This window comes from Ipomoea triloba, chromosome 4, assembly GCF_003576645.1.
Source record: "Ipomoea triloba cultivar NCNSP0323 chromosome 4, ASM357664v1".
Lineage (NCBI taxonomy): Eukaryota > Viridiplantae > Streptophyta > Magnoliopsida > Solanales > Convolvulaceae > Ipomoea > Ipomoea triloba.
Genome location: NC_044919.1, coordinates 36,200,010 through 36,213,726, shown reverse-complemented (window position 1 = coordinate 36,213,726; position 13,717 = coordinate 36,200,010). Strand labels below are relative to the sequence as shown.

Genomic DNA, 13,717 nt, shown 5'->3' with positions numbered 1-13,717 from the left:
TTTTTTTACTCATCATTTTTATGGGATTTTTGTTTTCATTCAATACTTTTTTCTTTATCATTGTTTTACATGTTGAATGAAGATGTATTTGATATTATTTGGTGCTTGTAATAAATTATATCGTGTATGCTCAAAATGATTCATTGGTATGTTTTATGCTAGTTTACTCGTTTAGTTAACTAAACTACTAGTGCGTTTGGCGTGAACTTGGAGCAAGACACGTGAACTCCTTTACTTTTAATTCCATATAAACTACACAACTCTCGTAATCATTGTCCTTGGATTCTCATACCAAATACTACATCAAATTTGAAATCACTACACCAATTGTTTATGACCTTCGACGAAGTGCATGAGGGACAATGAGTGAAGCGGCGGTAGACATGACTATGAGCAGATCAGCAAAGACACAAAATATAGCTGAGACCTGGTCGTGTTTTAGATTATCTACAATTACTTCACATTCAAGAAAAATGCTTGCTTTTAAAGTTCTTCCCATTTTTCAAGTAGCAAATCAATTCATGCTTTCTAGGTTATACAATTACTTCACTTTCGGTTATTCTTCCACTAACATGGGCATAGCTTAAGCTTGGTGTATTATAGATATACTATTTATACGCAACATGATAATGCATTGACTGATGTGTGTAATATATTTGTATGTGTTATGTTCATTGGGTTTATGACTTCTATTGATTTATAATGTTTAATTAGGATAGTAGTGTTTGTTTTACAAACTTGAATGGGAAAAAGAGTAGTGTTGAGAGAGATGGGTAAGAGTAGTAGGATCGATTGAGGAAGATAGTTTCGAGGATGATAAAGATGGAAGCTTAAGTGGTATTGATACTATGCTCACAAACATCATATAAAATTTGATTTGGGAGGTCAGAAACAGAGTTACACATTGTTGGATTTGAGCTACTGAATAAAGAACAAGGTGATGTGTTACTTTTGAAGGACCATTGTTTGCCCATTCTAAAGTTGAGTTTTGAGAATTTTGAAGTTGAAATTGATAAATCAGTAGGTTATTGTGATTCTAAACTGGCGTTCAACTACAAAATGCAAGGATGACGATTATGGGTCTGATTAAGCCAGAAGTTGAGATGAACAATTATGTCGGTGTTGTGCTACAATCATCACTACCCTCAAATTAGACATATAGATGAAGGATGAGGTAGTCGTGGGACGAGGTGATGTCGGTGTTGTGCTACAATCATCACTACCCACAAATTAGACATATATTTGAGGGAGGGCTAACTAGTCTAACTAGGATGTACTTAGGACTCGTATGTATGAATTGCCAAAGTTTTAAGAGACAATAATGCCACCACCTCCTCTCATGTGGGGGTGCAACTAAATGACAAGGTCTTTAGAAATAAATTGCTTTTTTTTTTGAATACTACTAACTCTATTACAATGCAGTATCTGTTCATAACTACTTTCTCAACCTATTGAAGCACAAGAGTCAGTATTGCCGGGTTTGATGCCACTGGAGTACAAGGTCCTTGGCAAATAAATAAATATGTAGAATTTGTGTTTGCAAGTAAACAATGTTATGTAACCATTTATATATAGGCAGTTGTGTATGGTGTGTGTAGTGTACATTATGATTACGTTACATGCATTTAAAAGCAAACATTTTTCTTGGTAAAATAAAAAGTAGACAAGTTTAATCAATAATAATAGCGCTATAGATCATCATAAAAGATAAGTATGACTAGACATGTGAGCAAAGTAATAATTCTAAATATTGAGACTATTTAATTTGTAACCCACACGTTACTTATACATATTATGACTAGAAAAAAAAACTGCTAAATGATGTCGTTTATAATGAGTGGGAAACAACAAGATTTTTATTGACAAATCCACAAAGCTTTATTATAGTATATATTTAATTTAATTTATTCAATTCTTATAAATATTTGATCACCTTGATAATGTTAGAAAAGTAATATCATATTACTTTGTTTGGTTTTGGTAATTTGAAAACCAATATGATAAGACATATATTGTCACATAAGAAATTGATAATATCTTTTAAAGTAATCTCATTATCTTGCAGAATCTTGCGTATTCCAATATTACCTCTTTTTTTAATATATCCCATATTTGCCCTCAATTTATTGCATATCCAATATTTGTTGCTTTCTTTATATGCCTTTTTTATTTTATTTATTATTTAAGCCGAACACATAGTTTTAGGATTAACCTCTTAAAAATATACAATTTGTTTCTCAAATTAAAATTCACAACATAGCCTCATCTTAATTTGATGTTTTGATATATAATAATTACGGAGTATTAGATAAGATATTACTATTTAAATTCTCATAAATTTACCAAGCACTTTATGTTCAATTAACAGTTTTGTGACTCTTCTTAAAATATCTTGTGTTCACTCTTTAGACTACAACAAAAAGAACAAAAAAACTGAATAGATTTCAATTAAAGACATTTACGTAATATAATATAATATTAATCAAACATAAAAAATAAATTTACATTTTGGTAATCTCACATTGTATGTGAAGCAAATTTGGAAGTTTTATTTTGGGTTGGCGCGCACTCGTGAAGATTGCTCCGCCGAGACACGAGATAAGTTGCCCAATTGTCCGCATAACCCCGTTCCCCCTATAAGCTACAAAAATGCTTACGGAGGCGACTACAGTTTTCCTTCAAAGATTTTTCTTTTTCATGTCTCTCAAACAAACCCTAGCATCAAAATTTCACTAGTATATACTACTCTTCTTCGACTCACAAATACTCATCTCTATTTGGGTTTAATTCAACCATTTCCTTATGCTATCGGGTTGAATCCTTGATTTTATACCCTTTAACAAATTCTTTCAAGGTTTAGGATTTGGGTAGGGTTTTCCAGATGTCTATGGTGTTGATATCTCAGTAGCAGTGATGTTAATCTCGAGTTCTCTGGGTTGCTGTTCGATTTGCATGGGCAGAGGAGGATGCCGGAGTTGCAGAGTGGAGGCCGCCGCCGCCGCCGCGTTTCTCTGGTAGGGGCTAAAGGACCGAAGCCGGATCCAGAACGAAAACAGTTGCAGAATCCACAGACACCTAAGAGTCAAGGGAAAGAAGTAGATTTAGTTGTTAGGAGTACTTATATTAAGACGCGAGCAGCCAAGGCTAAAGCCAAAGTCGAGGAGGAAGAGGCAGCCAAAGCAAAAGTTGAGGCCGAGAAGGCAAAGCGGGAAGAAGAGGAGAGAAAGGCTAAAGAGAAGGAAGAAGAAGGGGCAGAGGACGAGATGGGGGATGAGAGTGGTGGATTGAGTGCCAATAACAAAGGGACTGGCGAGGACGAGGGAAATACTCCTCCCTTCCCTGATGAGGTATCTGACATGAACTTATCAATATTTATATGCTTATATGTTCATAGTTAGCAGGCTCCCAATTTTCTCTTTTCTTCATACTCGGATTGGACTTTCAGGTGCAAATAGGACAGTCACCGGTCTATAAAGTTGAAAAGAAGCTGGGCAAAGGTGGTTTTGGTCAAGTCTTTTTGGGTCGCCGTGTTACTGGTGGTAACGAACGTATTGGTGCAGGGGCTGCGGAGGTAATGTCATTAACTGCATATGTGGAACCAAAAAGTGTTCCATAGCTTGTGACTTCTCTCTTTGGTCTTTTATTAGGTTGCCCTGATATTAGGTTCCATGACTTGTCTGTGATATTAGGTTGCCCTGAAGTTTGAGCACCGAAATAGCAAAGGATGTAGCTATGGGCCTCCATATGAGTGGCAAGTTTACAAGTAAGGAATAAGCCTGTTTATCTGAATGCCAAGAACACTCTGAAAGGATTAAAACATTGTTTATTTATTTATTTTTTAATCTTTTTGGTTGAGCAGCACACTTGGTGGCAGTCATGGTGTGCCAAGAGTACATTATAAAGGCAAACAGGGTGACTACTACATAATGGTATGTGTAGAAAGTTACTCTTCTACTATGCACTCTGTATATATGTTGCATAAAATGATTGTTGATGAAATAGCAACCCTGAAATGGTCCAGTATTGTTTTCCTGAAAAGTAATGCATATTTATATTCATATATTTGTGGTCAACAACTAAAACAATTAGTACTATTGAGGCAGGACAGTTTTAAGTTTCTGTTCTGGTTCCATTTCAACATTTATAACAGGATTGTTCATTATATCCCTTATTTACTTGGGGATGGATGTTCTTTAGTTAGCTGTTAACCCCATCATAGCATTTTTATTGCCAATTTATCTCAGTCAAATTTTGGACATGAATTTCTATTGGTTGATGCAAACTACTTGAAAGCTTCATTGTTGCATTATTGAAAAATGGTTGCTTTTAATATTTTGTGATGGTTGTTTATGCATACATGCACATGTTGATCACAATGTATTATCTGTAGGTTATGGACATGCTGGGTCCTAGCTTATGGGATGTATGGAATTCATCTGGACAATCGTAAGTACAAATCAATGTTTGTCTATTCTAGCCTTCAAAGTCTTTTCAAACATGTATCCTTATGTAACTTCCTGTAATGTGGCCAGATTAAGTTTTAATAAGTTGACTATGAATATTTAAGAATCTGGTGGGTAATTAGTGCTTATTTAATATTTAATTGTGATATTCATTTAAAATTTCTTTGGGTCAAGGGATTTTTTTTACTTCCCCTTTGAAACAAAGGTCATTTCTTATAATTGCAGTTGTTGGAAAGAATTAAGAAAAACATTTTCATAAACAAGAATTTTGGAAGTTTACTTTCATGGTCTTTTGGTTACATTTCAAGAATCCTTCTCATAATATACAAACAATACATTGAACTTGGGGCTGCAAGAAAAAATCTCAAAATATTGCAGCATTGCATTTTATTCTAATAGAATAATGATTTTTTATACTAATATTGTGCTAGGTGCTTTGTAGCTCTTTTTACTGGCTCTTGTTCTATTAGGCATTTAAATTGGGTTCTTTTGTTTGTTTAATTGTAAATCTAAAACTGTACATTTGATGGAAGTATTTTTTCATTTCTCTTATTTTCTATTACATGTTACAATAAACTTCATTGATCTTATGTTTGTGCTATTTCCAGGATGTCTGCAGAAATGGTGGCCTGTATTGCTGTAGAGTCTTTGTCAATCTTAGAGAAAATGCATGCAAAAGGGTATTGTGTTTACTTTTTGTTGATTGATTTTCATGTAGTCAATGTAAGGTCCTGGTAGTTTTTAATTGATTCTTCCAATTGATTATTATGTTAGTTATGTGCATGGAGATGTAAAGCCGGAAAATTTCCTACTTGGTCAGCCATCAACACCCCAAGAGAAGAAGTTATTCCTTGTTGACTTGGGATTAGGTAACATAATCTAACTAGTAATATTTTTTACTTTCTCTAATATGATACTCCGTATTTGTTTCTTAATTGTGACATGATTCAAATCGCAGCAACTAAATGGAAAGATAATTCAAGGGGACAGCATGTTGACTATGATCAACGTCCTGACACATTTAGGTGAAGTATATTGTATACAATACGTTGTTTTCCACATCCAAACTACATGTGCTCTTTGTTATTCTGATGTTTGATTTATTGTGTATAATTTTCTAGAGGGACTGTACGGTATGCAAGTGTACATGCTCACCTGGGTAGAACTGCTAGTAGAAGGGATGATCTAGAGTCGTTAGCATATACCCTTATTTTTCTTCATCGAGGCAGGTTGCCATGGCAAGGGTATCAGGTATGCTCTGTCAACTAGCTTTTTTCTTTTATTTTTTGTCTAATTAATTAATGTGGGAAACATGCGTTTTATGTTTCTTTCATGCAAATCTTACTCCCACAAGTTATCTTCTGAATGTGTTAGGGAGACAATAAGTCCTTTCTGGTCTGCAAGAAAAAGATGGCAACCTCTCCTGAGATGCTTTGCTGCTTCTGCCCTGCACCTCTTAAAGAGTTTCTTGATTTAGTGATAAACATGAAATTTGATGAAGAACCGAAGTATTCAAAGTTGATATCTCTATTTTCGGGATTGCTTGGACCTGATCCTGCTATAAGGCCATTAAACACGGATGGTGCTCAGAAGGTTTTACTTCTACCTTATCTGCCAGCTCCACTTTTTTGCTAGTTATATTGCCAATTGTGACCTCACTATGTTGTGTTTATAGGTTATTCAAGTTGGTCAAAAGAGAGCGAGACTGAATCTTGACGATGATGAAGACCAGCCTAGGAAGAAAGTTCGAATTGGAGTTCCTGCAACCCAGTGGATTTCAATTTACAATGCAAGGGTGCCCATGAAACAGAGGTTGATATTTCTTTTTGTAATGCATGTACTTTACGTCTTTACCTTTCTGAGTGCTTGAGTTTTATCTTTTGAACCTTTAGATTCTTGCCTCCCCTCTCCTCTGAAATTCCCCAAGGTAGGTCAGAAATTTGAGTGAACTCAAGAATGGTGAAACGGCTTTTTTGTAATAACATAGGGCTACAAATTTGCTTTAATCTATATTTTTGGGGAAATGAGGAAAAACTCGAAATTGTACAAGAACTTGAGAGGATACACATAAGAGAAAAGGTTGATATGAGATTTGATGACTTAAAAAAAATATGTATGGGAGGATATTCCTAATATGCACACTATTTGTATTTCACTGATGATGATGATGATGGTCATAGCTGCTCTTAAGCGTGGATACAGTTATACACTTGCTGGAAGAAATCTAGTAATGTGGTCTTTAATTTTTTCCCCCTTAAGTCTCAAACCAATGTTTTATGATGACGAGTGATTTTGCACTATGCCTTTTGTTCATTCTATAAAATTCATACCTTATCTAAATTGCATTTTAGGTACCATTATAATGTAGCCGAAGCAAGATTGTCGCAACATGTAGAGAAAGGGCATGAAGATGGATTATATATCAGTTGTGTGGCTTCCTGTTCAAACTTATGGGCAATTATCATGGATGCTGGAACTAACTTCTCAAGCCAAGTTTATGAGCTATCTCCATCATTCTTACACAAGGCAAGCATGGGTTTATTTGAATTCCAGTATTTTTAGTTGTGTCAATCTCAACCGTTAACAGCCCTGTGTACTTACAATGTGACTACAGGAATGGATTATGGAACAGTGGGAGAAGAACTATTATATAAGTTCCCTTGCTGGTGCTAATAATGGAAGCTCTCTTGTAGTGATGTCAAAAGGTAGGTTTTTCAGCTAGCACACTCATTGCTTGCATATACACATTTATGATCTGTTTACATACCTTGGGCTATGAAACTTAAACCATGTTGTGCTTTCTCTTCAAATATATTGAGTTCTTCTCCATTATTTGTAGATGGACACATTCATTTTTTGTAGACCCCCGATGGGTTTGTGTGAGACTCCCAAATACCTGGAGCCGCCACTATTAGGCCTAGTCAGTTAACCTATGTGATATGGCTGGAACCCACTCTATTATGGTTTGGAGATTAAACCCTTTCTAACCAATTTCACGGAGACCTAAGCACACTAATTAATTAATAGCAATAAGATTTGAAGAACAATCACAAGATTAATGAAGCAGATTTCTGTTTAGATGTTACTCTTTACTAGTTTGGGTATTCAATCTTTTATTTTCTGACTAATTGTGGGTTTACCTAGATGAAGTACATTACTTGATAGTGATAAAGATGAAAAATCAATCACAATGATAATGAAGCACATGTCTGTTTAGATGTTTCTTGAACTATTTGGTTGCCTGTCAATTCAATCTTCCATGGATTTGATCATCTAGTCCCACCCTTTCCTGATCAATTCACCTAGACTATGTAGTTTGTGTTGTCTACATTTTCTGTAACAAAATGCATTTATTTCTTTCTACCATCCACTTGGTACACTTTTGCAGGCACTCAGTATACTCAACAGTCATACAAAGTGAGTGACTTCTTTCCATTCAAGTGGATAAGCAAGAAGTGGAAAGAAGGATTTCATGTGACCTCCATGGCAACTGCCGGTAGCAAGTGGGCTGTTGTAATGTCTCGCAATTCAGGTTTTAGTGAGCAGGTTATTCTTCTTCCTTTTTGTTGATAGGCATGTTTATTCTCTGGCTGCAAGGTCAACATTTTGCTATTGTAAACCTTTTCCACTTTGAATCGAAAATCAAATTGAAAGAAATTTCAAGGGTATTGTCCATCTGTGTACAAGTGAATTTTCTAACTGTCTGGGGGAAACATTGGATGTTAAGTCCATTTCAGTCTTGTCTAACAGTTCTCTCCTTTATATAACATTTGCTGAACCTTTGCATTTGATAGGTAGTAGAGCTTGATTTCCTCTATCCCAGTGAAGGCATCCATAAGAGGTGGGATCGTGGTTTCCGGATTACATCAACAGCTGCTACTTGGGACCAGGCTGCTCTTATCTTGAGTGTGCCTAAACGCAGACCTGGCGATGAGACTCAAGAAACTCTGCGTACATCTCAGTTTCCAAGTACACACGTCAAGGTAATGGAATTGATATTTATTTGGAGTGTCAAAAAATAATTTATTTGGATATAAAGACTAAACCAAGGACTGTGATAGAGTTTAGGAGAGAGAATCCATGTAGTGTCCCCAACTAGATTGGGACTAACTCTTCAGGGCAGTTGTATAAATAAATTGTTGATTGCTGAAACTGAATGAGTCATTCTCCTAGGTGCATGTCAGCCTCTTCATGGGATACTTGTGCTTTTAAAATCTTTAGATGAATGTATTTTGGTCCCCCCCTTGTGGTAGTTTGGATTATGAACTGACGTTGTGTTTCTTGGGAATTAATCTTCTCTTTGGTGGACTGCAGGAAAAATGGGCAAAGAATCTGTATCTTGCTTGTGTGTGCTATGGACGAACAGTATGCTGAACAGCAGAATCTGACATCTCTGAAAGAGACCTGGTTTTGTGATTCTCTATTTTTATGGGTTTGTATTGTCAATTGTAAAGAATGGTAGGATGAGATGTCTGTAGAATGGTAATCTGAAATATTTATAATGGAGATTGTGTGTAGCTCATATGTACAGCTGTGTTTTGAGGGATGTATTGCGGTAATAGTCTGTGTAACAGAGATGTTAGCTCTCATTCTTGAGAGAAATCCAAACAATTATCTTCTTTTCGAAAGGTCAATATCTTTTATGTGCTGCAAAAGTTTTGCCCCTGCTTCATACGGAGTATTTATTTAGAGCATGTATGTTTTTATCTAGGGTCAATCAATTTTACATCAAACTGCAATTAGATCATTGAATTCAAAAGAAAATAATTGGATCCTTGAATAATACAAACTACATCATTGAATTCAAAAAAAATTGGATCTTTGAATAATGTGAATTTATGCAATTCAATCTAAAATGACCTGTTTATTTGAAGGTGCAAACTTATACAATTCAATCTAAAATGACCTGTTTATACAATTCAATCTAAAATGACCTGTTTATTTGAAGGTGTGCTGATATGGCGGTTATTGATTTTAAATAAAATAAATACTTAAATTTAAAAAAAAAAAAAAAAACTCCCGGAGACGATGTGACAGTTTTTTTTTTCCTTTTTTTTTTTAAAAAAAAAATTAATTTTGTGAAAAAAAAAAATCGATTTGCTAAAATAGGCCATAGTGGGCAGTGGATTATCATCTGCGGTTGTGGTTAACCGTCATAGGCAATCAAGGCTGAGAGAGTGAGTTGGAGAATGGCGTCTCAACTTTCGTTCCCTTCCCCCTCCGCTCTCCGCCGGTTCTACTCACACTCCACTCCTTCATCTTCAAAGAACTGTCAGCATTTCTACTTTTCTTCACTCCATTTTCTTTTACTGTCCTGTGCCACGTGTTTAATGAAGATTAGATAGTTGAATTTCTTGAACATTTTTTGTTTGTTTTTCGTATTATGATTGCTAAATTCGGTATTGAAATTTTTTTGTTATATTTTGGTTTGGTTTGGTTGGCAGCCAATCAGAAATCAGTGAAATGTAGCTTGGATAAGGAGGGTAGTTCTTCGGATTTTTCAGACCACTCAGAGCAACCCATAAACAAAAAGGCTTGTCTTTTTTCTTAGGAATCTATTCAATTACTCATATTCAATACTCTCAAATTCTAGTTTTGCATTAACTTCATTGTGAGCTGCTAAGAGTTTAGATTTTTCTTGCATTCTTCAAGACCGAAATAGTTTTTTCTGTATTGCTTTGGACTAAATCACAGGGGCTTCCTGGGAGATTAGATATGAAACCACTCAATTATGTAAAAAAAAAAAAAAAGGTGTTAAATTAGCCTATATTGATGGGCAATAGCTGGTAAAAATTTGAATCTATAGCTAGAGTATGATTTAGGATTTATCATTTGGACAGACTCTCACACTGGTAGCAATCAGCTGTAATGCCTTATGAGAGCAAAACTTGAATGTGATAGCAATATTTTAGTGGTAAGGTATAGTATGCCTTTTCTAATTTTATATCTCCTCACTAATGAATCAAGCTTGAACATCATAAGCTCAAATCTTATCATAGCATCAGTCTACTTATAGTGCTAGTCCCTGAGAGGTCCTCGTTTGTACACAGCTTCTTTTTATTAGAGCTTCTTTGAACCAATGCAAAGCCCAGTTTATCACCTCTTTCTAAAATACTGGTTAATACCTCTTGCTTGTACAGTTCTGTGTCAAATGATATAATACTGATCTGATTATACGTCTGCTATATCGTGTTGTAGTGTTGGTCAACTTCATTCATCCAAATGATAGGTTTACTTCCAGCAATTCATGGGAAAATGGCATAGTGCACTTATGCTCGTTCACAGTTTGGAAAGTGTAATTTATAACATTGACAAAAAATAGTATCATAATTATCATTTATGTTTCTTATGACCAAATTATAATTATTCTCACTTATTTTGAGTGTAGAGTACTGATTCAATTTGACTTTTATTTTTTATTTTATTTTGAGTGAACAGGAGCTTCAAATGAAAACTTCAAGACGTGTGTGCCTGACTTGCCTCTGTTCAGCTGTAGCTTTGATTAGTCCATCTGCCAACCCTTTATCTGAACTAAAAACAATTGCCTCAGATGGAAAAGAAAGAGCTGTGTGCCGGAATTGTGGTGGTAGTGGTGCAATAATTTGTAAGTGTAGGAGCTTAATTGCTTTAAATGTAGATTTTTATCAGAATAGCTGTTTTAGTTTGCGAGTAATAAACAAGTCTATCAGATGATTCTTCAACATATTTAAGGGGCTTGTTTACACATATAGACATAAATCTATAAATATGTCCTTCAGATTATTCCAACATGATTATGTTTGCTTGTTGCTTGCTGAGTTAAAACTTTATTGATCGTAATATTTGATTAGCCCCACCAGGTTTCTTGTTTGTCTATGAATTATGCTTGACATGGTGTGGTTTTTTGCTTCATTTTGTCACATGGAGTTAGATTACTCCTATTTCATAATAAATTAGATGTAACTAGCCACAAGAGGAATATAAGGCTCACTATTACTCAAATGAAGGCAAATCTCATTCTAAAGAAGTAAATAGTAGCAACCTCACAAACTCTGAATTGAAAACTAAGATAATCATGCTTAAGAATCCAACTGAAACATGCTAATGGCTCACTGCTATATCATTTGGGTACTCTCCTAATCTCTTTTGTTGCATGGGTCCTCTTCATAGCGAAAATTTGGTTGCTGAACATGCTCTATGAAGTGAGGAGTAAACACATAACTCTCCTATTCTCTAGCTAACCTATTATTGACTAAGTAATTACAGAATAACAAGTCACCATATTATTTCTATTATTATTATTATTATAGAAATAATATGGTTAATAGTGAGGAAACAATTAATTGAAGTTGAAAAAAAAAAAAGAACCCCCCTCTATTGGCCGAGGGTGATAAGAGGTCTAGTTTCTATGCTTCAGAAATAAAACTAAATTAATGTTGTTCACCCTAGGCAGTGGATAAACACTGTAGTTTTCCTCGACAGAAGTCAACAACAATTTACCAAATTATAGATTTTTTTTGGTGTACTGTTCTGCTTCATAAGATGTGCACTTTTTATTTTATTTTATTTTATTTTTTTAATAGGTGATATGTGTGGTGGTACGGGAAAATGGAAGGCTTTAAACAGAAAGAGGGCCAAGGATGTATACGAGTTCACTGAATGCCCAAATTGTTATGGTATGCCACATTCATACATATAAATGTTGAATGTATTCATATGTTTGCAAATGTGTTAATGTGTTATTGGCATTTAAGACATGAAATTCTGATTGCCGCATTTTGATTAATTTCCTATTACCTGTTACATCAATTTTCTGTTACTCTACTTATCAGTGCATACTACATTGGATGCCTTTCCCAGAAATTGGACCTAGTCAAACTGCATTTGAATAGTTCTCCCATGGTTCTGGCTTAAATTTTTCTTGGTGTGAGGCTTTATGTTGGCCCTAGTCCTACCTTACTTCTCTTGAAGGCAGATCAACTTGAATCCAAATAATTTTACCACCAATCTCCAAATAAAGTCATTATTTGGCATGACTTTGCAGTTGAATTCTACTTAACATGTCATTTGAAGCTTTTGAACGATGTTTATCATCCAAAATCAAGATATCATAACTCAGTATCCTGGGTGAACACAATGGCCCTATCCTTTTTCTTTTGGAAAGAACTTCATTTTGAAATAAAACTCCAATATCTTGTAGGAATTTTATATTATTCTGATCCACTATGTCGAATCTTCTTACTAACTCATTAAGAATAAAAATTGAATCTCCTAGAATCGTAGGCTCTCAGGCAGAGGACATAGAGTGAATGAACATAAAAATATTGAAATGTACTGTTGTTTCGTCAAAGTTATTACTTTCACATTATATGCATACAAGTGGAATGATTTCACTTTTTCGTCAAAGTCATTTCTGCAAAGTTTATCTTCATGCTTGGTGATCTTTTATATGAATGATGGTCCAGGACGAGGAAAACTTGTATGTCCAGTGTGTTTGGGAACTGGTCTACCAAACAACAAAGGTCTTCTTAGGCGGCCGGACGCACGGAAATTGCTTGACAAAATGTACAATGGCCGCATACTACCAAACTCTTAGGTGAGTTTGCATTCCATCATGATCTTGAGACATCTTATATCGAGTCTCACCACCTGTGCCACTGGATTACAAGGTCCTTGGCAAATTCTTTACCTCTTTGATTACATGTTTCCTTTGTTGGTTCCCCAGCAGTGTTTAATATGCTCTAGAGAGTAAACCCTATGAGTCTTCAACAAGACGGAAGTGCAGTGATTACTAGTCTTGGAAATGCTCCATACAAGAATGGCGTGTAATGTAATTTTGCGCTACAACTGGGCCAATCTGCGTGCATACTGCATTGCATCGACTAAATTTTGTAGTTGTAATCTTTTCGCTGCTGCTGCTGCTGCTGCAGTGCTATGATCCAGCGATTAAAGAAAACACGTTTGATACCAGCTAGCTAGCTGGTGTATGTTGATAAGAGCTGGTATACTTGTTGGTATGAACAAATGTTGTAAACCATCTGGACATTTTGTTTACAGACTCGAGCAATCGTTTTGTTGTTAGAGAATGTACATCATTACTGTGATAATTATTCATTGGTAACTAAGTACTTATTGTAATGTTCAATGCCTTTCCTGAAGTAGTCAGGTAGATACCACTTCTGAATCATTTTTCCAAGCCATACAATTATATGAACAGAGTTTCATATTATGTTAATAGATAATGTTATGCTTATTAATTTTTGCTTGCCAAAAGA

At 35.1% G+C, this 13,717-nt stretch overlaps 2 protein-coding genes across 3 annotated transcripts; both read left to right on the top strand.

Moving 5' to 3' along the window:
- Positions 1-2,616: 2,616 nt before the first annotated feature.
- LOC116016419 (casein kinase 1-like protein HD16) lies at positions 2,617-9,118 on the top strand. The gene is made up of 16 exons (XM_031256668.1): positions 2,617-3,347; positions 3,446-3,571; positions 3,690-3,763; positions 3,860-3,929; positions 4,391-4,446; positions 5,072-5,143; positions 5,238-5,332; positions 5,422-5,488; positions 5,585-5,714; positions 5,838-6,056; positions 6,139-6,275; positions 6,815-6,989; positions 7,078-7,168; positions 7,852-8,009; positions 8,258-8,446; positions 8,778-9,118. The coding sequence occupies exons 1-16, from the start codon at positions 2,967-2,969 to the stop codon at positions 8,835-8,837; spliced, it is 2,100 nt and encodes a 699-aa protein (XP_031112528.1). The 5' UTR covers positions 2,617-2,966; the 3' UTR covers positions 8,838-9,118.
- A 470-nt stretch (positions 9,119-9,588) lies between these two features.
- LOC116015050 (protein PHOTOSYSTEM I ASSEMBLY 2, chloroplastic) lies at positions 9,589-13,677 on the top strand. 2 transcript variants are annotated; one of them, XM_031255044.1, is made up of 6 exons: positions 9,589-9,734; positions 9,908-9,996; positions 10,902-11,067; positions 12,026-12,118; positions 12,908-13,038; positions 13,171-13,677. In XM_031255044.1, the coding sequence occupies exons 1-5, from the start codon at positions 9,653-9,655 to the stop codon at positions 13,036-13,038; spliced, it is 561 nt and encodes a 186-aa protein (XP_031110904.1). In that variant the 5' UTR covers positions 9,589-9,652; the 3' UTR covers positions 13,171-13,677. The 2 variants fall into 2 exon arrangements, with proteins under 2 accessions (XP_031110904.1, XP_031110905.1); XM_031255045.1 differs by having other exon boundaries at positions 13,168-13,677.
- The last annotated feature ends 40 nt before the right edge of the window (positions 13,678-13,717 follow it).